The 26,386-nt window shown below is 38.8% G+C and overlaps 1 protein-coding gene across 7 annotated transcripts in view; it reads left to right on the top strand.

Moving 5' to 3' along the window:
- The window catches only part of HECA (hdc homolog, cell cycle regulator), an 87,947-nt gene that overhangs the window by 15,122 nt on the left and 46,439 nt on the right, over positions 1-26,386 (top strand). For 4 of the 7 annotated variants that reach the window (XR_010600102.1, XM_042848200.2, XM_065590296.1 and 1 more), the window contains exons 2-3: positions 6,112-7,152; positions 10,301-10,455. Coding sequence is in view for 4 of the 7 variants with exons in the window: in XM_042848200.2 (XP_042704134.2) it covers positions 6,112-7,152; positions 10,301-10,455 (1,196 nt within the window). In the remaining 3 variants the exon portion in view is untranslated. Of the gene's footprint in view, positions 1-6,111; positions 7,153-9,837; positions 9,998-10,300; positions 10,456-14,254; positions 18,704-26,386 lie in introns of those variants that run through there. The other 3 variants (XR_010600103.1, XR_010600104.1, XM_005280379.5) reach the window with 3 other exon arrangements.

Below are 26,386 nucleotides of genomic sequence, written 5' to 3' on the forward strand. Positions count from 1 at the left end.
ATCAGCTTTACTTATGATAAGGACAGTTAAAAAAGTTAATAACAAGGAACAGATTTAATGCTTGTGCTCTGTTCCAAAGGGTGTTCTAATAAAAAATAACATTGGAGAACTCTGGACATAAAATTAAAACAATCATTAAATTATAGGCCATCTCAGTTGTATTTGTGTACACAAATATTAGAAGAACAGGAGTACTTGTGGCACCTTAGAGACTAACAAATTTATTAGAGCATAAGCTTTCGTGGACTACAGCCCACTTCTTCGGATGCATATAGAATGGAACATATATTGAGGAGATATATATACACACATACAGAGAGCATAAACAGGTGGGAGTTGTCTTACCACCTCTGAGAGGCCAATTAATTAAGAGAAAAAAACCTTTTGAAGTGATAATCAAGCTAGCCCAGTACAGACAGTTAGATAACAAGTGTGAGAATACTTACAAGGGGAGATAGATTCAATGTTTGTAATGGCTCAGCCATTCCCAGTCCTTATTCAAACCGGAGTTGATTGTGTCTAGTTTGCATATCAATTCTAGCTCAGCAGTTTCTCGTTGGAGTCTGTTTTTGAAGTTTTTCTGTTGTAATATAGCCACCCGCAGGTCTGTCACTGAATGACCAGACAGGTTAAAGTGTTCTCCCACTGGTTTTTGAGTATCTTCTCTACGCAAAAGAATTAATGGACACAAATCTGACATCAGGAATCAAAATACTCAAAAACCAGTGGGAGAACACTTTAACCTGTCTGGTCATTCAGTGACAGACCTGCGGGTGGCTATATTACAACAGAAAAACTTCAAAAACAGACTCCAACGAGAAACTGCTGAGCTAGAATTGATATGCAAACTAGACACAATCAACTCCGGTTTGAATAAGGACTGGGAATGGCTGAGCCATTACAAACATTGAATCTATCTCCCCTTGTAAGTATTCTCACACTTGTTATCTAACTGTCTGTACTGGGCTAGCTTGATTATCACTTCAAAAGGTTTTTTTCTCTTAATTAATTGGCCTCTCAGAGGTGGTAAGACAACTCCCACCTGTTTATGCTCTCTGTATGTGTGTATATATATCTCCTCAATATATGTTCCATTCTATATGCATCCGAAGAAGTGGGCTGTAGTCCACGAAAGCTTATGCTCTAATAAATTTGTTAGTCTCTAAGGTGCCACAAGTACTCCTGTTCTTCTTTTTGCGGATACAGACTAACACGGCTGCTACTCTGAAACAAATATTAGAGAATATTTAAACTTTTTAGGGGGGTATTGGACTTTTGGTTTCTTTCCATCAGAAATGGTATAAAAGACTAAATACAAAGTAATGAATGCTGGAGGATGTGTAAATGAGAGATTTTTACAGTAGTACTTTTAAAAAAATCTTTTTCAGCATCGGGTTTATTATGATGTGCCTTTGATGGTTTAAGTTTAATTAGCTCCTTTGAGATAAATTGCATATTATTGCCTAATATGCTATAATCCAAAGATACACTTTTTCAAATCTTAAATATCATAAAAGTATTACTACTTGCTAGAGCCAAAGAAAAAAGTCTGCACAAGCATTACTTGATGTGGCATGATGTCTGTTGAATTGAAGGGGGCAGTATCAGATGAGTAGCTGGGTTGGGAAACTCAGAGTTTTTTGTTATCTTAGCCAAAGTTAGTATACTCAGTAATACATGTCAGCAGCTTGAAGAGAAGTTTTAATAGCCGTGGTAACCAACAAATAATAATTGAAGACTAGAAATATGAAACCTAACAAAACCCCACCATAGTTTCTGTGAGCTTAGATAACTAGTAGGAAAACAGGCCTGGTATTAGTTGGATGAGCTTTCTAAATGGTGCCAGAGGGATACCATAGCTGTCTCCTGACGCTCTCCATCCAGCTTGTTCTTTTTCTCTCTGCCTCTGATCTGTTTACAGAGTGTGTATTCTGAAATGGAATGCATACTCTTCACACTTTGAGAGAAAAGGTATCTACATCTCGGAAACCGCCACTATAATGAACACCATTGTTGGCATTAGGAACAGAGAGAAAAATGATCGAATACATGATTATGGAGACTTGATTGACCTCTTACACTAACAGGTAGGTCTCTTCAGAGGAGAGTTGAGGCACATTGGTGGAGCAGCATTGGTAGATTTTTCCATGCTGTCTTTATGTATGCTTTGGATAAAAAGGCCTCTAGAGCTTTCAGTTCTTTACCTTTCATGAATTTGCTAAAGGTTCTATGGCTTTTATTATCTTTTTAACAGAACATAATAGGAAAGGGCAACAATACTACTAGAATGTTGAAGATTTGATTGTCTTAAAATGAACTGCATATGTCTATGCATGGCTACTGTATAAGATTATGGAAAGTTTCTTAAAGTGGAGATGGCTGTTAAATAAAAGTAACATATTTTAAATAGTATTAGCATAATGTTTTTAGTGATGGCCAGAAGCAGCTGAAGCTGAGCTTTTTCAAATCGCTTCTGAATATGCTGAACAGCACAGGTCCCAGTAGAGATCCTTAAGGAACCCTGCTATTTACTGCTGTCCATTGTGAAAACTGTCCATTTATTCCTACCCTTGTTTCCTATCTTTTAACCAGTTACTGATCCATGAGAGGACCTTCCCTGTTGTCCCTGCTTACTTTGCTAAAGAGCCTTTGGTGAGGGACCTTATCAAAGGCTTTCTGAAAGTCTCGGTACACTATATCAACTGGATCACTCATGTCCACATGCTTGTTGATCCCCCTCAAAGAATTCTAATAAATCGGGGAGGCATGATTTTCCTTTACAAAAGCCATGTTGACTCTCCCCAACGTATCATGTTCATCTGTGTGTCTGATAATTCTGTTCTTTACTCTGATTTCAGCCAGTTTGCTCGGTAATGAAGTTAGGTTCACCAGGCTGTACTTGCCAGGATTTGCCTCAGGAGCCTTTAAAAAAAAAAAAAAAAAAAAAAATCAGTGTTGCATTCGCTACCCTCCAAATCATCTGGTACAGAGGCTGATTTAAGCGGAGAGTTAGATACCAGAGTTAGTAGTTCTGCAATTTCATATTAGTTCCTTCAGAACTCTTGGGTGAATACCATCTGGTCCTGTTGACTTATTACTGTACAATGTATCTATTTGTTCCAATACCACCTCTATTGACACCTCAATCTGGGATGGTTACTCAGATCTGTCACCTAAAAAGAATGGCTCTCCCCCACAGCCTCTGCCATAAAGACTGATGCAGATATTTCATTTAACTTCTCTGTGATGGCCTCGTGTTCCCAGATTGCTCCTTTAGCACCGTGATCATCCAGTGACCCAACTAACTGTTTGGCAGTCCTGTTTCTGATGGACTTAAAGAGGTTTTTGCTATTAGTTTTTGTGTCTTTACCTAGTTGCTTTTGAAATTCTTGGCCTGCCTTCTTATACTTTTGATTTGCCAGAGTTTATGCTTCTTTCTATACATCCCACATTAAGATTTTGCTTCCAGTTTTTAAAGGATGCCCTTTTCCCACTAGCCACCTCTTTAACTTTGCTGTTCAGTCATAGTGTCTTGTTTTTTTGGTCCTCTTGCTGTTTTTTTAAATTTGGGATATACATTTTGTTTGAACCTCTGTTATGGTGTTTTAAATAGTTTCCATGCATCCTGCAGGCATTTCACTCTTATGGCTAACTCTTTTTAATTTTCATTTAACTAGCTTCCTCATTTTTGTATTGTTCCTGTTTTTGAAAGTAAATGCTGCTGTGGTGGGTTTCTTTGGCATTTCTCCCCCTACGAGGATGTTAAATTTCATTATGTTACAGTCACTATTACCGAGTGGTTCAGCTATATTCTCTTCTTGGACCAGATCCTGTGCTCCAGTTAGGACTAAATCAAGATTTGCCTCTCCCCTTGTGGGTTCAAGCTGTTCCACAAAGCAGTCATGTAAGGTCTCTAGAAATTTTATCTCTGCATCCCTTCCTGAGGTGACACATTACCCAATCAATATAAGGATAGTTGAAATCCCCCCATTATCATTGGGTTTTCTGTCTTTGTAGCCTCTCTAATTTCCCTGAGCATTTCATAGTCAGCCACCATCCCGGCCATGTGGTCGGTAGAATATTCCTAGTGCTATATTTTTATTGTTCAAGCATGGAATTTCTATCCATAGAGAGTCTGTGCTAGTTTGATTCGTTTAAGATTTTTGTTTTATTTGACTCTATGCTTTCTTTCACATATAGTGCCACTCCTCCACCAGTGTGACCTTACTGTGTATTCATATATATTTGGTTCCCTGGTATTATGGTGTCCCCTTGATGTTCCTTATTCCATCAAGTTTCCGCAAGGCCTATTATACCAATAGCCTCATTTAATGCCAGGCATTCTAGTTCACCCATCTTAGTATTTAGACGCCTAGTATTTGTATATAAGCATTTGTACATTTGGTCAATATTCAGTGGCTTGCCTTCATGTGTTATACTTAAATGGGACTCTTCTACATTTGACTGTTCCTCACTAGCTCCTACCTGTACTTTACCAAATTCTTTCCTATCCTCTTTAGTAGGATACAGAGTCTCCCTTTAATATATTCATCAGTTGGGGTTGGTCCTGCTTTGAGCAGGGGGTTTGACTAGATGACTTTCTGAGGTCTCTTCCAACCGTAATCTTCTGTGATTCTATGATCTCTGAGGGATGTCTCCGCCTGAACTGTGGGCTCCTCCGCAGCTGTTGGCTTTCCCCCAGCTCGGGATAAAATTCCCTCCCCACTAGACCTGTCTACTTCTGATATAATTCTGCTGCAGAGTCCAGGAGTTCTAGCAGCTCTCCCGCTGCGCCTTCTGCTCCTGGCTGGTGCACTCTTTTACACACTGCACTCTGGGCCAACTTTGACCACAGAATCCCTGAAGAAGGGAGGTATTATCTGAATGCAGTAGTACCTGCCTGATCTGCTAAAATTCTGAATGATTTCTGGGAAGTGAGGTGAAGGGAGGAAGTGCAAGGTAAGAAAAGTTGTGGGAGGTGAAAGAATATCCTCAATATTGGGTTCAGTACCTGGAAATGTTGATGCTTATCAGAGTCAAATCTCCTAAGGTTTGACCAAGGTGAACTTTACTGCAAAAATCTTTTGTGTATTAGAAGTTGCAACAACAACAAAAGGTTTTCATATTCAGCAATCCAGAAAGCAGCAGCAGTACTGCTTCTAGCCCTTCTCATCTTCAGTTAGAAGTTCAAAAGCCAGCCAAATGATTTCTCCATATATTACAACAGACACTTAGATTAGGGAAAAAATACATAAACCATAAAAATGGAAAACACATGTACAGAAGCAGATACTTTCATACGACAGGGAAATTCAAATGAACTGTTCTTGTTCCAGAACATAGCAAAGGCTGCTAGTTGAGCTGGTTTGAGATTCACATAAGGATAACTCATACCTTGACTCAGTGGTTTCCAAAAGCCTTCAGTGTGGCTGAACTGATTTAGTGGGGTGGGGGGAAAGGGGAAGGAAGCAGGCTGCCTGCAGGAGGTTCATGAAGGAGTGGTGTCTCTGCCAGAACTCCCTGTGTCCTAGCATGGCTGAAGAGGGGTAAGGTGAATATGCAGCTGTGGCAGACAAACCCAGTCAAGGAGTCAGCTGCATTGGCCACGGAGACTACTGTAGGCTTGAGGATGTAGTCATGGCCATGGATAGACTCCGAGAGAAGGACTTTTGCCTTTTGGCTTCTAGTGAGCACACTGCATAGACCCCTCATATACTCGCTGTGTATAGGCTTTAGGACTTGACCCACAGTGCAACACTAGAAACAACAAAAGAAAAACTATTAATACCAAAAGGCACACTAAGGCCCCAGCCTTGTGAAGGCTTAATATGTGTCACTTTACATGCCTGAATAGTGCCATTGAGTGGGACCATTCATGAACGTAAAGTGACAAAAGTGTTTAAGTCTCTGTAGGATGAGAGCCTAATGTGGCAGTTTTTTCTAATCCTGGTTATGTTGCAAAAGTCTTTCAGTTTGTAAAACCATGACAGTAAATAAATCAGTAATTGTGGTGGATTCCTTTATACACCTGATCAGGCAAACCTAAAATAAATATTGCAAATAAATTGCATTCAGCGTAAGGTACTAATGTCTCTGTTTTATGTCCCACAGAAGCACCTTGTGCTACTCCACTGATCTGTAGCTTTGGAAGGCCTGTTGATCTAGAAAAAGATGACTACCAGAAGGTTGTATGCAACAATGAACATTGTCCCTACAGCACCTGGATGCACCTTCAATGTTTTTATGAATGGGAAAGCAGCATTCTTGTTCAGTTTAACTGCATTGGCAGAGCAAGGAGTTGGAACGAAAAGCAATGTCGTCAAAACATGTGGACAAAAAAGGGATATGATCTTGCTTTTCGCTTTTGCTCCTGCCGATGTGGGCAGGGTCACTTAAAGAAAGACACAGACTGGTACCAAGTGAAGCGAATGCAGGATGAGAAGAAGAAAAAGTCGGTGTCAGAGAAGAGCACAGGCAGGTCCATGGCAGAATCTGTGGAAGATGCTAAAAAGTGCAGGCCTGTCAACAAGCCACAAAAAGGTTTAAATCATGATATCCAGCGAAGGCATTCGATGGACAGGCAGAACTCTCAAGAGAAAGGCATAGTTAGTGGGAGCTATGCAGTTCGTTCTCCCTGTGGCTCTCCTGGCCAGTCCCCTCCTACAGGCTACTCTATTCTTGCCCCTGCACATTTTAGTGGCCCTCGTTCGTCACGTTATTTAGGAGAATTTTTAAAGAATGCCATTCACTTAGAACCTCATAAAAAGAACATGACTGGTGGTGGCATGTTCAGGAATGCCCATTTTGATTATGGGGCATCTGGATTGCAAATGCATAGATCAGGACATTTTGATGCCCCTGTGCAATTTTTAAGAAGGCTTGACCTATCTGAGCTACTTACTCATATACCCAGGCATAAATTGAATACTTTCCATGTGCGGATGGAAGATGATGCCCAAATGGGTCAAGGGGAGGACCTACGGAAATTTATTCTTGCAGCACTTAGTGCCAGCCACAGGAATGTTGTAAACTGTGCGCTGTGCCACAGGGCACTGCCCGTATTTGAACAGTTTCCGCTAGTGGATGGAACCCTGTTTCTTAGTCCATCGAGACACGATGAAATTGAATATGATGTTCCCTGTCACCTTCAAGGTACAGGTTGTCTTGTCAGTCTTGTTGGGTCTCTTTAAAATGATTGAACTGCTTTTTGTGCATTTCATTTTAGATTTGCATCCCCATGCAGCAAGTGCTTTTGTGAAACCTAAATTCATTTCTAGCTTATCATTGGGTCAAATCTGAAGTAATCAAGCTTGGTATAAGTATGCTCATTAAAAAGAGATGTGTTGTATAGGTTGGGAGGTGTAAACATTGATGTACCTTGCTATTAGTTCTACAACTAAGGGACTTTCCTTCAGGGTTCCAGGTACAGCATGTAATGGTTTTCCAGCCAGGCTGTGTTGGACTGCACATGCACTGCCTTATTTGTTGAGAGTCTTACAGTAAGTCATGCATTGTCTCAAAATTAAATTTCCTGTTGCAGCCTAGATTAGGGGCTGAAATTAGACATCTACCAGAGGAGCTGGTCATGCCACTTTGTGGCTGGATAGCTTGCTGGGGGCCAGTTTGGTTTAAATTAATAATAATAATAATAAAAAAAGCCCAACAACCAGTAAGTTATTTGTGGTGAGAAAGAGGGTGATGGGCTAACATAATGTACCGGACTAAGAAGGCTATGCCTTGCTACCTCTAACTGGACACACACACACACAGGCGATCTATGAGATTGACCAAAGAAGGGGTGCAACAATCTGTGCAAGACAAGTGTCAACAGAATTACTACTACTTTGGTTGACACAGCAGGGATTACTTTGAGAGTTTAATGGAAAAAGCAAGAAAGTGGGAGTAAGACAACCCCGTAAAGCAGGTATTTTTAAGATGAATTTTTTCCTGTTCATGAAAGTTGTCATATCCCATGCATGGTCATAGTACACATTATATAAGCTTACTTGATTTAACAAACAATGGTATAAATATTACATTGCACTAAGTCACTAAGCTCTGTCCATGCTAACAGTATTGTTTCCATAATACCTAATGTACTTCAAGGAAAAAAAAGTGACAAAGAGCAAATGATCTAAGATAAATATGTAGCATAAACAGAATGTAGTGATATGGGGCAAGAATGTTTGTTCCTTTTTTGGAGGAGATGTGCATAATGTGCTCATGGTTTTGCCAAATTTAATCAATACTTTTGCAACAATTAAAATGTCACGTGTCAATTTAACACTTGCCAAAAATAATCTGAAACTCTTCTTAACATGACTATTACTTACGTGTATTTCATTAATTGCTTTCTAACTTTTAGTAGATTTTATGTACACCTGTGGAAATACTAGATCCAAGGAGATTGCCTAAATTGTTGAAATTTTACTTTCCTTTGTCTTAAATAGAGTGATTTGTTACAAGAAGATTACATTTAATCATCTTAGCGCACATTTTAACACATAAAGTTAAACTGTGAGTCTCTGTTCCAGGACAGTGTTTCCCTCCTGAGTTAAACAAATCATTTCTTTATTTCAGTGAGTGATTTAGCCATCAAGCCATTTAACTAGGGCTCTCAAAATTAATGGTGGAGAAGATGAAATATTTCTGTGTGTGCAGAAGCTATGACTACTGTAAAATGCATTTAAAGTTGTCTTCTATAAAAAAAGTTATTAATCTTGGTACACAGTAAAAGATTTCTAATGCATGGAATTATGTCAAAGATTACATTTCCAGATATTCACTTGAACAACCGATCTTGAGGTATTTGTACTCTAGGAGCATTGTAAGGCAGGGTCTTAGTAGTAAAACTCGCATAATAAACTACTTTTTGAAGATTGTAGAATTTAGCTTAAAAACTCATACATTTTTCTCAGATTGGGAACGCTTTTTTTTTTTTTTTAAACCAGTTTATAGTTACAGGAGTGCAAAAATAATTGGAAGCTTTATCTGTTTTGTTAAATGGCTTTACTTTCCACTCAATTTCTCTAAAACATTTGCATTAAAAAAAAAAAAACTTGTTTAAAATCTCTGATATAGACTAATTGTACTTGTTGGCTTCCAGACATTTTGTATATTTTGAGATTTTTTTCCAAAGCAGCTGCTAGAGTCATGAATTCATTACTTTGATTAAGAAATTGTACATTCAAGACGTTGATTCATAAGAGCACAGCCTGTTTCCTGAAAAGCACAAAATCACCGTGCACAACTCTTTTGTAGATGGTATTTGTAGTTGAATATTAGATCATAACTTTCTTGCATACAAGTAATGTAAAATATAGGGTGATGGTTTTTATTATAGTATGTATGTACATAGTTAAATAGCCAATCCTCAGTTCAATAACATGGGATGAGCCCAGATCAAAATACTGGATCCCCAAAACTTGTGTGAAGCTTTTTATTTTCTCATCTGAATTTTGTATCTTGGGGTAAGTCTCTACTGATAAGTCTGTTCATGGTTTTTATAAAGTAAATATTCAGTCTTGAAGTCTGAACTGTCTGACAGCTATGGAAGTCAGTGTAATTTATCCAACTCTTGACAATTCACCCCTGCATAGGGAGTCTGTGATTAAATATGAGGGGGAGAAGGAGTTATTTTAACACTTCACACTGGAATTGAAAGTGTCTAATATGCTGCCTGGTATTTCAAAGTTTGTATTGAGATCTGAAAAAGTAATGTGCATTAAAGCATCATTTGCTTATGTCTTAAATACACATGCCTTAAAGTGTACTGCCAAGCAAAACCCAGAGTTGCAGTTTTGCTCTTTTCTGCTTTTTTATGGTTTCTCGCATTAGGAATGACACGTCCTTATTTCCTTCTCTTTGCTGGAAGATCTTGGCAAGATATTTGGCAGACTTGAATATAATTGTCAAACCAGACTGGCAAGTGAGCTGCAACTCTTCCTCCTTGTGGTGGAAATTGAGAGTGGATGAATTATTGGAGTTGGAGAATCAGGTTGGTGTGACACCACTTTCCAGGTCCTCATAGTATTTTGCCAAAGTCCTCCAGCAAAGAGAAAATTGAGGATCTGACATCCCTCTTTTGGGTTTATTTATTTATTTTATTTTAAAGTGGGACCTTTTTGCCCCTTTAGAAAATATTTTGGGCCAGTCTATAAAGTAGCGTTATGTACTTTGTCATTCTCCTTCTTAAAAATTATTATTTGTATAATGACAAAATGGCACATTACAGGAAATGTCTGCTTAAACCTTTTGGATAATGTCTCCTTTCCTTAAGAAATGTGTTTCCTGTCCACAGGAAGGCTTATGCACCTCTATGCTGTTTGTGTCGACTGCTTAGAAGGAGTTCACAAAATTATCTGCATTAAGTGCAAGTCCCGATGGGATGGAAGCTGGCATCAACTGGGAACCATGTATACCTATGATATTCTGGCAGCCTCTCCCTGTTGTCAGGTTAGTATTATGCATAATAAGGTGAAGCTCCAACTGAAGGTAAACAAAGCAAAAGTGTTTGTGTCTTTTTTCTCTCCTTCCTCCAGCCCCCCTGAAATCCCCTAGTTTAAGAGCACAAACCAGCATCACATACCGGAGGCCAGACTAGATGATCTAATGGTCCCCTTCTTGTCTTAAAATCTATGAAATTATAGTGCGCAGGCGTCTGCAGAAACAGGAGGTTAAGAAAAATTAGACACAAATTAATGTAAACCATTGGTGCAGGGGATAGAACTAAGATACATTTTAAAATAATTTAAAATGCATTAAACCTTGATGCTTAGATTGGATAATCACAACAAAGTATCTCATGCACATTAAGCTTTTGCATCACGCGCAATGTAGTAGCAAAACTGCAGTTACTGTTAAAATAGCACTTTTAGTCCAAGGCCTGGTCAGTTGTTTGAGCTATGGCTGTTTTATCAAGGGGTAGGCCTGCGAAAAGGCAAAAGTAATGGACACGCTTAGAGATTTTTTGTGCTTAAAGAATTCCCCTTTCTCTTTAATCTTCAGTATGAGTGTAGTGATGTTATCCTGCAAATCTTCAAATTTTAAAGAACCTTGGTTTTGACTTGACTGTAGTCCAGTTTGTACCTTAGGTGGAGAAAATCTCATGTAGGGGACAGAATGCTCAGACTCTTGCTGTGTGAAGGTGCAGTTGTTGCAGATTAACGGCTGGTTAAGTGATTAGATGGATTGGAGATGCTCAACACTTTGCAGCAGTGGGCAGTAGTTCATAAAATGTTAATTTCTGGTGTAACGCTCAAATGATGATCCAATAGCGGTATAAATGATACTCCATTGATTCATTATAGGAGTCACACTAAGCAAGTGCTAGGGGAATGATTGGATTAGTCTGTACTGCAAACAGGAAAAAAAACAACAGGTTGAGTCAGTTCAAGAAGTAACTCTATTGTATTTAGATACATTCCTCACAAATGGGGATACACCTTCATTAATTGTTTACTCAGTTACCTTTCTTTCCTGGGCAATGTCTTTATCAAGTTTTGCAAGCTCTATGTATTATTACTACTAAGTACCAACAAGTTGCTTATCTCTGTAGAGGAGAGACTGTCCTTGCCCTGGAGACCTTGCAATCAAAGAAACTTTGTCAGAATGCAAATGTTCATTAGCTCTCATTACTAATGTGTATAGTTTAAAATGAAAAATAAACAATAGTATGTGATAAGAAGAAGGGAGTTGCTGCTGCTGTAGAAGATGAGTAAACATCAAGCTCTGTAGTTAATTGACTTCCATAGTAGTATCTACAATGAAGAGTGTTACCTCACAGTTTTGTGCACTTCTTAAATTGTGAGCCTCTCTTTAAATAGGAAGGTTTTTTTTTAAAATGCAGTATTAAGGTTGACATTTTGAGCTTACAAAAATCAGGCAATTTAGATTGTTTCAACTTTCATCTTAATTCTTGTTCCTTGTGTGTGTGAATATTACAAGAGTCTTATTTATATGATCAGTGGGCAGTGTGAAAGTAGTTGGTAAGCAATTCAATATAATAGAATATGAAATTATTAGTTTTCAGTCACCTAAATTATTAGATATGTTCATTTTTGCTACTGCACCTACAGGTGTATTGTACGACCATGTAACAGAAGACCCTATTGTAAAGCATGTGTGCAAAGGGACAGAGTTAAGATATATTATGTAAACTAAATCTGAATTGCCTTAAATTATTTTAACTGAAAAGTAGCATTTGGTACCTTATTCCAAAAAATCTCAGAGCACAACAGTGATGGACAAAGTGAAACTTTGGCCAAGGAGATATTGCAAATGCATGTTCTATCAAAGAATGCTTTGGAATCTTTAGCTTCCAAGCAGATCAGACACTGGCTTTTAATGCCCTCTCAACCTCAGTTGTACATAAGTGAATTGTTTTTTGCAAGCAAAAATCATGGAAGATCTTTTATTGAAGATCATTACTGTTCTTTTGAGATGTGGTTTATGTTCAGAAGCACCCATTAGGCTGTCATGCTAAGGCTCTTGCAGCTCAGACCCTGCCTCCATACTTATTAGCCCTTGTTTCCTCCTACCCTCCATCATGGACTCTATTCTCTGCTTATCTTCTTTCCACCCACTCTTGAGTCTGTCTTTTGCACATTGCCTGCTGTGCTTGCAACAGCCTGCTGTTTTATTTTTGTCAAGTGGCCTGCATTTTTGCACACCCAAATCTCTCCTTAAGATTCACATATTTTACCCAGCCTTCTGTTGCTGATGGCTCTGTCTGTTCTCACCCTTGCATTTCACTTTGGTTCTCATCTATCCAAATAATGTTGACTCCTCAAGGCAAGGTCCTGTCTAATTGGAATTTGTAAAATAATTTGTATACTATATTGCTGTACTATAGTACTATGTAGCTCTTACATAGGTTGTCAATGTTTAAATATATTTTTAAAGTATTATGCATGATGTAATACCATGTCATGATGCTGAAATACCATAACCTGTAAATCTATTAATCCCTAAAGATTAAAATGCTGATATGCAGCATAGTCAGATTATGTTTAAATATAAGAAGTCTAAACAGCATCACAATAATAGATTTTAACCATGTAGATTAAGAATTGTATGGCACAGACTTAAAAATTCCTTTTCTTTTTTACTTTAGTGTTTAAGTTAACAAGTTATGGCACATAACAGCAATAATGGTGTGAAGGATTTGAGTTTTATTTTAGGGATTAATAAACACAAAACCAACATATGTACTTATTCATTTGGATTCTGCATGGATGACCAGTCAGAACTGAATTCCTCTCAGTATTAGGAGTCAAAGGTAGCACTATTTCATTTTCATATGGGAAAAAAACTCACTATTTGTCCTAATGTCTCAAGTGTGAATTCAGAAGTTCATTAATAACATCCATACAGGTCAATATGTGCAAACATATAATGTACTTTTTGTAGATTTTCTAGAATGTTAATTTACAAAAACTCAATTAGCAGAACTTGCTTATTCCTATACTTCAGCTCATATATCCTAACTATAGCTGCTGTATGAAGTGGAAAAGAGTCCTGTGGCACCTTATAGAACTTACTAGCACAGACTGCTCAGTTGGGATGCCCTGCTAGATGGTCTCTGACCAAATGAGTCATAATGCTATGTTATCTGAAATTTTTCTTGCTTCTGTCATTGCTGTGCTTTACTTAGTCTAAACATGCTGGTTCACTAAAGAGTTAAGGTAAATACATCATGCCTCAACAGTTCTCCCCGGCACCTCCGCTCCCAACTGAAATGCACACAGGGTAAAATTTTCAAAAGTGCCTAAATAAGTTAGGCACCTCAGTCACTTTGAAAATGGAACTTAGGCACTCTTGTTAATTTTACCCTTAAATTAGTCCACCAAAAATCTGGAAAGTCATGTGATAATGCCAGCCTGATGAAAAAACTTGCTTGGAAGGAGGAATTGAAGCAACATTTGAAGCCTTATCTAAGGAGACAGGTTACCATCAGCACGACAGATGAGTTACCTATTTGATTATCACTTAGGGCTCAATATTGCAAGGGGTTTCAGTGGGAGTTGAGGCTGTTCAGTACTTTTGCCAAATCACCTGAAGGCATTCCAGTTAAGGAAGTTGTCATTCCAGTTAAATAGTGGCCCTTGCCATCAAATCTCATAAGTTATACTTTCTTAATCAAGCCTGTCCTTAGGAAAGAGGAATGGACTGTGTGAGACACATTCTTTTTTTCTGTGGCAAGGTTGGAAGCAAATTGGAATGTTTCAAGGTGTTTCTGTCTACTTTTTGACAGGCTCGACTGAACTGTAAGCACTGTGGAAAGCCAGTAATAGATGTACGGATTGGGATGCAGTATTTCTCTGAATACAGCAACGTCCAGCAGTGCCCGCACTGTGGAAATCTAGACTACCACTTTGTGAAGCCATTCTCTTCATTTAAAGTTCTGGAGGCTTATTGACGAAAGCTTTGCTTTAGTAATAGCTATTTTATGGGTATTACTACTTTATTAGACACCTTTTTATAGGATCCATTCTGTGACAAAATTAATTTCTTTTCTAACTGAAAGAGCAGCTTCTTTGTGTGTCTATGTACATATAATATTAATATGTATATACGTGTTACTAAGACCTGGTCCTCCTGACAAGATTTCAGCAAAGGGTGGAGGCAAGCCAACTAATGCCAAGAGTGGGGGAAATTTCAGCTTAAATGGTTTGGTTTTAATTTTTGTATCATCACAGAAGAGCTTAAAGGGGTGGAAAGGTTTTTAGAAAACAGGATGAGCCCCATTTGGAAATGGAAGATTTTGTGGGCCCACCACCCTTAGGGCTTGGTGAGAGGGGAAATCTTCATGAAGGACCCAATCTTGTTACCACTGAATTCTTTAGGATCTTTATCATTGACTTCAATGGGAGCAGGATTAGACCTAAAAAAATCTTAAATTATATTAGCTGGTCTGCTTTCAGATTCCCAGAATTGGGTAAACTAAAATATTGTGACGAGTGAATGTAAATCTGTGCCAGAAAATGTTACCTGAAAATCTTTTTTGGCATGGTGTCTTCCTGCAGTATATATTTCATATGAGTTACCCTCACTGACAGATTGTATGGAGATAGTACTGTTTCCACCAGTGTTGTAATTTTAGCAGTCAGGTCAATTGTTTATACAAAAACAAGCTTGATTTTAATACACTTTATTTAAAGTTATTTGCTTTGCAAATATTTTTAGAACTTTGTTGTGATGCACAGAAGGAACATAAAGGAAGATATGGTCCATTGAAAACCAGTTATGAAGGGGTGTGTGTGTGTGCACACATGTGTGGGGCGGTTGGAACTTTAGGCAGCATGCCTGAGGTTGGTATGACTGACATGTAAAGAGGATCTTGAAAAATATGATCTGGGCTGAGTCAGATCTGTGAGCACTGTGAGGTATTTGTGCCATATTAGTATGAGAATGCATCATGACTTTATTTCAAATAAAGTTTTTAGTACATTTGCTGAAATAGCCACTGCACCTTAGTCTTTCAAAAATATGTAAATCCAGATATTGTCCAATTGATTCTGAGGACTTGGAAATGATGTGTATTTTAAAAAAGTTGAGTGTAATTCCTCTTTACATTCCCACATGTAATAGACTATACCAGATAATGAATTGGTATCAGAGGGGTTGTCTCCATAGTTTGCCAATGTTCTCTTTCTTTGTTTCCCTATTTTTCTTCTGTGCAAGAATTTAAAAATAAAAAGTCTATTACTTGACTCCTCAAGATCAATCTAAGTTTTCTTCATACCACATTCATCACTATGGTATCTGTTATCACATTAAAAAAACTAACAGTATTTACGTGGTAAGACACTGTTTATACAACAAAATATGGGTTCCCCAGATTATAATTGTTAATGTTTATTGCAAGTATGAATTTAAAATGGCTTTGATATTCTGCATATCCTATAAAAGAATGCAAAAAACATGCAACCAAAGTGGGAGAGAAACAAAAGAAAACTGGTGACCTACTGTATTGACTGTTTTCTACCTGTTTTTTAAAAAAAATACCATATACCTGGTACTTGAACTCCGTGCCCAGATTATTTAGTGACTGATTTTGTATTCACAAAGAAACTCAATGCATATTTTTCCTTTCATGAGGCTATGGCTTGGACAACAACGCTATAAAGTTTTGTTGATATAGCTATGTTGGCTAGTAATGTGGGGGAGGGAGGAATCACACACACATACACACCCCCATAGCCGACATAACTATGCTGGCAAAACAACAAGGGTAGACGCTGTACCAACAGAAGTGGCCTTCAGGGAGTTCAGGAAGGTGGTGTAGCTACGCTGGCAGGATGTCTTCTTTTTTCCTCATGTGCTCCATCTCCAGTAGGGTTCTTTGTTAGCATGGCTATGACTGATAAAGGCTCTGTATTGTAGACAAGACCACTGTCTTCATGGCAGAGTTTTCTCCTTTCAAGTTAGCCTCACTCAAGTGAGAGAGGCCACTCTGCAAAATATAACTTGAGCTGCAGAAAGGTTGTGTTAGCAGCTGAGGTGTTGTGCTAACTTGAGCTGTAGCCTGAATCCCTTGACAGGCCAGCCAACTTGAGTTAAAAGCATTTGAGTTAAGGGTTTGTGGGTGGATGGGTCTAGAGTTATAATTCAAGTTAACTCTGCAGTGAAGACAAGCCCTCAAGACATGTAGACTGTATTTTGATACACAGGCGTCACCTGTGCACTCAATGACTAAGTATTTAGTTATTTTTCAAATGATCTAGCATGTGTGCCGGAAAGCATTATCAAAATCTCTTTTAACTGATTTCATTGTAAATATAGTCTACTGCACCCATCTTAGTGATCTAAAATCATGTTGCAATGATTAAACTGCTTTAAACATAAGGGGAGGAACAAAGGGCACTTGGGGATTGCTGTATCATTCAATATTTGGGCCTGATTCTTCTCTGCCTTGAGTCTCAGGTGGTCATTTATACCAGTGCAAAGTGGGTATCAAAGAAAATGAGAATGGTAGCATGCTATACCTGCTTTTCACTCACTTTGCAAAGGTGTAAATGACTATGCAAGGGAGTGGAGAATCAGAATCTTGGTTTCTTTGGGGCTTTCCTAAATATTCCAGTTAATAAACCTTTCATTCAATGGCTTAATTTATGTATGACAATCTGTAGTATGAGTACAGGCAAAATATGACTTTGGCCATTTTTTAAAAAGGATAAAGGTATGACAAAGACTACAGTATCTGCAAAGCAGTGCCAAGAACTCAACAAACAGTGTGATGGGATAAAGCATGTTTAAGGTTGTCTCGAAAGAAAGTGTTTAGAGGACTGTAGGTGCAACACTGTCCAAGAAAATAAAACAATTTAAGTATTGAGAAACTTTTTATTTTGCTATTGAATGCATCGATGTTACTGCTTGAAACAATGCCTATTTTCTTATAAAAATACAACATTCAGGTGGGTGTTAGCATCACATGGGTAAGAAGTACAGTATCCTTATTGAAAGCCAACTGAACTATAAAAATATTCCTCTTACCCTCCCCTGCAAAGTAAATTGTCCCTAATTTGAAGAAAATGCTTTTTGTGCTTCTTGATGATAGTGAGAACTGGATCTCAAGTTACGTTACCTAAAGGTGTATTTGCTTAACATACCAACTAAGACCTCAGTCTTGCAATCTAATCTGTCCGGAGACCCTTTTTTCCCATGCAAACTTCAACTGGGCTCTGCACATGTGCAAGGATCCAATTACAGGGTTGGGATCCAATGCTAACTTTTAAAATACACATTAAGAATTAAACTGGAAACTTAAATGGATTTGCTTTGCATCTTGGTGAGGGGTGGAAAATGTCTTGAGCTTTTAAATGTTTCAACTAGGAAACAATTTGTCTAGTTTAAAAAGCTGGTTGCTTCGAGTGTCTGGCTCAAGTCGTCCTCCCTGTCCCCCTTTTCCTCCACTGTGGTCTGCTTAAAGTGATGCATGTGAAACATGCATTCTTAAGCCATAATACAGTCCATTGAATTTTGGGTGTTGATTCTGCTCACTCTATACGCATGTTACTCCTGTGCATAGTGAGGACATGTACTCTTTATATCTACAATCTCCGAATGAACTTTCCAAAGGAGATGCTTGCATTCAGATAGATTTTACATTGCATATATGCAAATTATTTTTTCCATCAATAGGACTTCTAAAACCAGATTTTGGTACATGTGATTAACAAAACCAGATAATTTTACATACTAAAATGTATATCTTCCAACATGAACTGGGTGAAATTCTTGTTCTATCTGCTGCTACAAAGCCATTTTAAAAAATCAAGTACTTTGTACCCTATTGAGCTAAAAATACAGAATTTGCATTTATTTGTCTAGTAGTAATTAGTCTATAAAAATGAATTTCGAAGATGGTTTAATTGGAAGAATAAGTAAATTTCAGTAAATGTATTCTGACGAGAGGGAGACATTTAACCCAGTTTCTTTAGTTTTATACTGCTCACTTTATTGTGTCAGGTAACCATGGACAAATACATTGTGATGTCACCAATAAAACCATTTAAAAAACAACAACTTGTCAGTAAAGGTTTCTAGAATGCACTTTTGCAGAGGGAAGAGTATGTACATAGCAAATGAATGTTGATGACATTAAAATAATTGGTTATGATATTGTTTGCGTGTGGTGTTATAGGATTTTTTTGTTGCATTTTCTCTGTATTAAAAAAAGAAATAAATTCCGGAAAGCTAACTGTGTGGGGTTTTTTTTTTTAATGGTTTAAATTAAAGTTCATTGTGGTGTGCATTTTGGTCTGTTTAGGGAATAATTTAAACTAGCTTTCTCAAAATCTGTTATCACTGGACAGTCACTTTTCAGGAATGAGTAGTGGTTGGGAAGCTCTGGGGTATTCAAGGACATGGTGACATTAATTTTTTGTGACAATATCAATCACTGCATAGTGACTAGAAAGGTAGGTCTATTAAGTGGGAAAGGAGGGCATGGAGAAAAGGGGATACATCTTATTGGAAAAGTGGGAGGTCCTATTCCTAGGTCAGCTGTCTGGAACCTAATGCTACAGCATAGCAAAGCCCCTATGTGCTGTATATACTATTCCATTTACAAGTGAGAATAAATAGCATGCAGCCTACTAAAGCCTTATTTGTTCCTCCATATGTTGATGGAACTGCCTCTCTGGTGCCTCTCAGGGAAATAGGAGAATCCTGCCCTGCATTGCCATCCAGAAAGGGTTCTCCACACTGGGACTGAGCACTTTAGTTCTGAAATCATGTTGGGAGGAAGCCCAGGTACCTTCTTGGTCCCCACATCAGGTTGGTTGCTTCCTGGCCCAAAATCAGGCAAGTTCTACATAAGCATTTTCGCAGAGGTTTCTGTAATGAGAATTTTCCACCATTGTAGGCAACAAATAGGAATTTCAGAATGGAGAGATGCCTAAAAAAACTCCAAGACTTGAGTGGGGTATCTGAAATGAGTCAGGTTGCTACAGAAGAGAACAAGGCCCTGGGGGGCTTACAGAAGATAGGACAGGGAAGGTCAGAAGGGAAGATAGGCACATGACCCCTCTGGGGCTAACATAACCTATTGGCTCAGATGGATGTGGTGAGAATCTGAAACGAGAGATTGTGTAGTGAGCTAGCAGTAAAATTGTCCAGTCTTAAATTTGGAGGCAGATGTTGCACATGGGTTTGATAGCCAGATTACCGAGGCGATGGATACTGAGGTGGTACAATGATAAGAACCCTGTACATCATCTACCTCCTGAGTAAGGAAAGATGTACCTGTACAGTGGACTGATGTATGGAGTATTTAAAAAAAAACCACAACAATAATTAATCGAATTATAATTAAAATTTTAGAGAGGATATTAAACCTCATGCTCACGGCTTAAACCAATCTCTTAACTAGTAGAGACAGATTATTCCATATCTGCCTACGGCCGGGTTCTTACCCCTTCCTCTAAGTCACGTAGCTGGCCGCTCTCAAAGACAAGATGGTAACTAGACGGACCTCAGGTTTAATCCAGTAGAGCAATTCCTATGTTCCTAAGGAAAAATTATGAGACTACAGAGGAAGGCTAGAGTCACGGGGGGAAAAATCAAACTGTTGCATGATACAGTATCTAGTTAAGTCGGGGTGGTGTAAGTAAATTGGGTTAGAATTGTGCCTGGTCTCATGTTTCTGCTAGAGACATCCCTGACTGTATTAGAGGAGAGGAATAAGCCAGTGAGGCTGCATATGTGTGTGGGTGTGTGTACCTAAAAATACAGATCCAAATTTCACACAGCTATATTGGTATTTGATTTCTGTTCTGACAGTGTTCAATCTTCTGTTCATTCCGATGCTTGTACAGCCTAGCTATATAAATCAAAAACTGGTTTCTTTTTTAAGATGCAGCCAATATACTTCATCATATTGACTTACTGCATTTACTTTAGAATATTTTTGGTCTTAAGTATGTATTACTCGTAGATTTTTGCATCATAGTCTTTTAGTCAGCAATGTTCCAGTTTAATTTAATAGGACATGCATTGCAAACTACACTAAAACAGCAAATGTATTATTCGTTAGACCCAGCCTGATGCTTTAGCTGTTACCCATCTGAGTAATCCTTCAGTGGGACTGTTCATGTGAGTAAGGCTTGCAGGATTGGGCCCACCATCATAACATTAGAAGCTTCTCCCTATCTAAGTTAGGTTTTCAAGAAGGAATTCATTCTCCTTACTCTCACTCCACCTTTGGTTGAGTTCTGATTTTCTATGGTCTGGCCTGGAGTGCATGTATTCAAGGGTTTCTACCTGGGTCCAAATTACTTGCATAATTTAACCTGAAGCAGCAGCCTTTTGTTACACCTACACTGCATTGGTTTTCTTTTTGAAAAAGACACATAAGTGTAAGTAATATCCATCCAACTGCTGCTGCATCACGTTTTCCCTGCTACATACCAACGTAGCAAACATTTTTTTTTTAAATAAAAAGCTCCAATATGACATTTTCAAAATAAAAATCCACCATCTCACTGGTTATCCTGATAGAATTACTGAATAAGATGACACCGCTGCCCTATATAACTCTGCACTAATACAAGAATCATAGCTGTGGAACAGAGTCGTGGGAGATACAAGTTAATCCAACCATAAAATCAAGGAGACTTAAATAGTAATGGTGAATTGCCAAATAACTCAGTCATGCTTGCTTTTAGGCATGTTGAGCTGAAGGTGCTTAGAGACAAACCTATCCACCTTGTTTGGAATTTGATTAAACATAGGCTAAAGTTAATTGCAGAAGACTGGCTCCAGGAAACATCACCCGGTTATCAAAAGCAAGATAAAGTATATACTGTTCACAAACAGCAGAATCCTCACACAGTGGTCCTTTCTTTTCCACGTATTTCAAAAGGAGAAATATATTAGTCACATATTTCTTAAAACACGCACACAATAATTGAGGGCACTCAGCAAGTCTCTGCACGGGTCCCTAGCCTCTAGATATCTTCCATAGGAACTAGGTTTCTGGACCCCCCCAGAATTCTGACTGTAGAAAGATATTGGCCAGATCTATTATAAAGTTTTGTCAGTATAGCTATGTCGGTCAGGGATGTGAACCCCTCTTCCCTCCCCCCCGCCCCTGCCTCAGAGCTGACAGAGCTATGCCTGTAAAACCCCCGGTGTAGTGACAGATACTGAGAGAAGAATCCTTCTGCCAGCATCATTTGAGGAGATAGTGTTACTATGCTGACAGAAATACTCCTTCTGTTGATATATGCTCTATCTACAGTTGGGGGCTTTGCCAGTATAGCTATAAAGCAGCTCTAGTGTAGACAAGGCTTAAGACGTTGAAAAAAGTAACAAAAGTCAAAATACCTTTTATGACAATGAAAAAGAAAAGAGGTAGGACAGTTCCTTTAAAGATTACAAGCTCTGTAACCAGGACTTTTTCTTTATACAAGCTGTCAAGGCTGATTCCCCACTCTGACACTTCGAGTGCAGAAGGTGGGGGCCCTCAAGGATTCTAAAAATTAATACTAGCCACTCCAGGCTTATATTAAACTCCCAAGGTTAGACCTTTTTTCTGACCTTGGATGGGTAGATGCTGCCACCACCCAAGTGCAAAAAAACCCTTTGAGAACCCAGGAAGGTGCACTTGGGAATTCCTTCTTGTGGGGTACCCTCAAGCCCTTTCACCCCCCCTCCGGGGAAGAGCTGAGAAAGAAAACAAAGGAAATTGGCTGTTGCCATCAGCTAATTAAACAACGTGCACAAACCTCTTAGGATACAAAAATCCAATTCTGTTTTTAAAAAAGGTAAATTTTATTAAAAACAAACAAAGAAAAATACATCTGAAAACTTAGGCTATTGGTAGATTTAAAAAGAGCAAATACAATAATTAAGCATCAAGAATGGTTTTCTTGAGGTCCAACTTAAAGGTTACAAGCAAAACAAAAGCATTTGGGGTTAGCATAGAGGAGTCCACAAGCCATAAAGAAATAAAAGAGATAAACCTAATTGCGTCTTCCTAGACATTTCCTGATCTACTTACATATCTGGGGTTTCAAATGAGTAGTTTCTAGGTATGATATGATGATTTTTCATACCTGGCCCAAAGCTTTTTGCAGCATAGTTCCAGCCCTATCCCTGCTCTCTGGGAGAACAACACAGATAGACAAAGGGGAAGTTTTTTTTCTCAATTTTAAAAAGTTCTAGCCTTCCCATTGGCTCTTTCGGTCAGGTGCCCACTCCCTTCCTTTTACCTATGGACTTTTTAACCCTTTACTGGTAAAGCAAGTAGAGAACAGCTATTAACAGGTGTTTTATAGCTAACTGGTTGGCTGGGTGTCCATAAAAGGGACCCCCCCCATTCATTTATCACACAAGCACTAATTAAAAGGCTAAAATCCACTTCAGTTTTAGGCCAAAGATTTTTCTGAGCAGCACAGAAGTCCTCCCTACCATTGGTTAATTTTTCTACTATGGCTATTTGACACTATACAGACTGTGGATGGACAGACAACAGAAGGGGAACAGCAGAAGATATCAACACCCATCAGTATGAGTCTAGTATTGTCGCTAGCAAGGTACAGGCCAAACAGTATTTTGCTGAGTACATAGTAAGGGCCAATTCCTGCTCTACGTTGCATGGGTTCACTTAAAGGCACGGGAAAGCAGGCACCGGCATATTTCTTCCCCCTGCTCTTGTGCAGTAGCAGGGCAATACTCCTACCTAAGGCTTAAAAGAGCACAAAGGGGTGAGTTTGCTGAAATCACCTGTTTAACATGGTTTCAACAAAGCATGACCAGGCTTATAGCCAGATTAGTGCTGTGCTGACTGCAGTATGTTAGCTGGGGGGAAAATATTTTTTTTCATCAATAAGAAGATATGCCTACTGTGATGCATCCTGTCCAAGCACGCAGGATGGCTGGGCCACAAACAAAGGTCACACTGCTCAGTTTCTCCTTGCCAACCCAGCCCATATTCGATCAGTAATAGCAAAATTTCATCCTGTGTGAGAGTCCCTTACTTATAGAAATAGCTAGAAGGGTTTATATAGCCCTCATTGAAATAACCAAGAGAAGTAAGTGCTTTCAGGGGAACCAGGAAAATAAGTCTGTGTGCCACAGAGCCACTAAAATCAGGGTGTCTATGCACTGCTGTGATGCATGGAAACAGGGTAGTGCCTGTATCTGCCAAAAGGGAATTTTTCCTAGGGCTTCAATCTGCTAATACACGAGCATCAAAAAGGGAAATTCAGATGACTTTTATAACTGAAACTACCTGCTACATAAATGAGCCTAATCTTGTGTTTGGGGGATTTCCCATTAACTCTAAAGAGGAATTACCCACATAAATCCCCTTCACAGCAAGAAAAGAGTCACATCTGATTTGTAAAGTACAGGAAGGATTTGGATGAAGACACACAGCAGAACAAGACAGAGGACATGACAATTAAGATCTCAATTCCCTCGATGGAATAATCCACAATGGAAAGTTAATTAAGAGATGGGCATGGATTTTCATTTGGCAGAGTGAGCAAGAGCAGAGATTAGAATTTCAGAAAAGGCAGGGGAGGGAAGGGATTTATATCAGGATATTTTACCAGCTACTTTACTTTTCTTACAAAATAAAATTAATTTTGGGAGAAACACTACTGGTAAGTGACAAAGTGCCAGATTCAACCCTGGATCTAAATTAAAAAATAAATATTAAATTAATGGAGATATCCTATCTCCTAGAACTGGAAGGAACCTTGAAAGGTCATTGAGTCCAGCCCCCTGCCTTCACTAGGAGGACCAAGTACTGATTTTGCCCCAGATCCCTAAGTGGCCCCCTCAAGGATTGAACTCACAATGCTGGGTTTAGCAGGCCAATGCTCAAACCACTGAGTTATCCCTCCCTGCCTTTTCCTGTACTTTCCAGGATCTTTCCTGGAATTACTGGCCAAGGATGAGTTTGTCCTGATAGCATTAGACACAACCTGATAAAAGTATCTCTCAGGATCTTGAAGGGGTTGTGGAATCCTTGTGCTTAACTCAGTTCATGCCAAGGAACATGACTGCATTCTATTTAGTTTCCACGTCTTGCATGGTGGTATTGGCACAGCATTATTTGAAATGTGCTAATTGCATGGATTTTGGCACACTCAGAGTCTTAACTTCTCCAGTGAAAATGCACTGGGATCACCAGCTTTGGCAGGAGGGGTGAGTGTTGGGTAGCCCAGCTCCTACTCCTTCTGGGACATTGCCACTAACTGATCCATTGATTTCAGTTCACTTCTCTCTACTGCCAAGTCTGCCTAACTGTAATACACTTCAAGACTTTACAAACCAAAGTATTGTTTTATGGGATCCTTTTCCCCCCCTACCCTACCCCATTTTTGTGTGTTATGTCTAAACTTAATTTTGTAAAATAGGGCAGAGGCCATAGGCCAAATTCAGAGGGGATTCAAAGCAAGCCTAAAGAACGTACAGATATATGTTGAGTGAGTTACACTTTCTTCTTAATAGAATGTAAGCCTGGTCCACATGAGAAAATTTGTACTAGTTTAAATAAACCAATCTTAAAATGGATTGATTTTGGCAAGAGTTAAACTGGTTTTACTGTATCTATATTAGGGGGTTGTAGCAGCTTAACTAGACCAATTTAAATCTGATTTAATTAGATCACTGCAACTCTTCTCATAAAGACAAGGTCTAGAGTCACTCATGGAGAGTCACAGGGCTAAATTCTGAGCGAATGTAAATAAATTCAAGTACATTACACTAGTGTTGGCTCCTGTAGAGCTGTCTACAAGCGCCACCATCTCTAAAGGATTCTTAGCTGGTCTCATTTACACAGCAAGGAGGTAAAAAGTTGTCCAGCTCCCACCCTGACTTACCTTACAACTTCCAGCTCCTCAGAGCATGAGTGTCCTTTAGAAATCTGTCAAATAGCTGCAAGTAGCTCGAAGGGGGCCTAAATCCCTTCATACACTAGTGTAACCCCATTCACTTCATTGGAATTACACGAGGTTAGGAGATCACAATCAGGCTAATGAAGTTTGAGTTTAAAGGTGCCCAAACCTGTATGAGTTACTAACTTACACATGACCTCACAGTTAGCCCATCCCCCTTTGTGTGTACGCTACAAGGCACCTCACACACTTTAGGTACTTGGTAAATAAGATTAATTAATATTAATAATAAATAGTGATTTTTGGCTAAGTAATTTTTTTGTTTCTTAAAAAAAATTAACACTTCAAAAAGGAATAAAAATGCTTAATTTTTACATAATTTAAGTTGATTTTTTTGCCGATTTAAGTTCTAACTAAAAAGCCATTCTTAATGTATAATAAAAGCATCACACAGAGATTTGCACCAAAATAATTGGGACTCAAACCCAACACCCCATTTTCCACATGGGGAAATTGAGCAGAAAGATCAGTTGGTTTGTTCAAGGCACCCAGGGTTGCAAGAGCTGGGAGCTCCTGATACCCAGGCCAGTGCTCATGCCATACTTCTCTCCCTAATTTACACGTGGCTTCACAGGGCACTAGTGATAATGTCAGACCTATATTAACATTCACAAACTAGGCTTGAAGGGGGCAGGAGACAAAAGCCCACTGATAAGTCAAAAACATGGAGACCTGGGAGAAGGATTGGAATCTGGGGGGAACATGGGCCATTATAACAGGGATAGGAGAGATACAAGAGCAAACATAGAGGGGAAATCAGATCAGTATCTTAGATGTCTGTATACTAATGCGAGACGTGTGGGGAATAAACAGGAAGAACTAGAAGTACTACTGAATACACACAACTATGACATAGCTGGCATCACAGAGACTTGGTGGGATAATACACAAGTGGAATATTGATATTGAAGGGTGCAGCTTGTTCAGGAAGGACAGGCAGGGAATAAAGGGAGGAGATGTTGCCTTGTATA

Source organism: Chrysemys picta, chromosome 3 (genome assembly GCF_011386835.1).
Source record: "Chrysemys picta bellii isolate R12L10 chromosome 3, ASM1138683v2, whole genome shotgun sequence".
NCBI lineage: Eukaryota > Metazoa > Chordata > Testudines > Emydidae > Chrysemys > Chrysemys picta.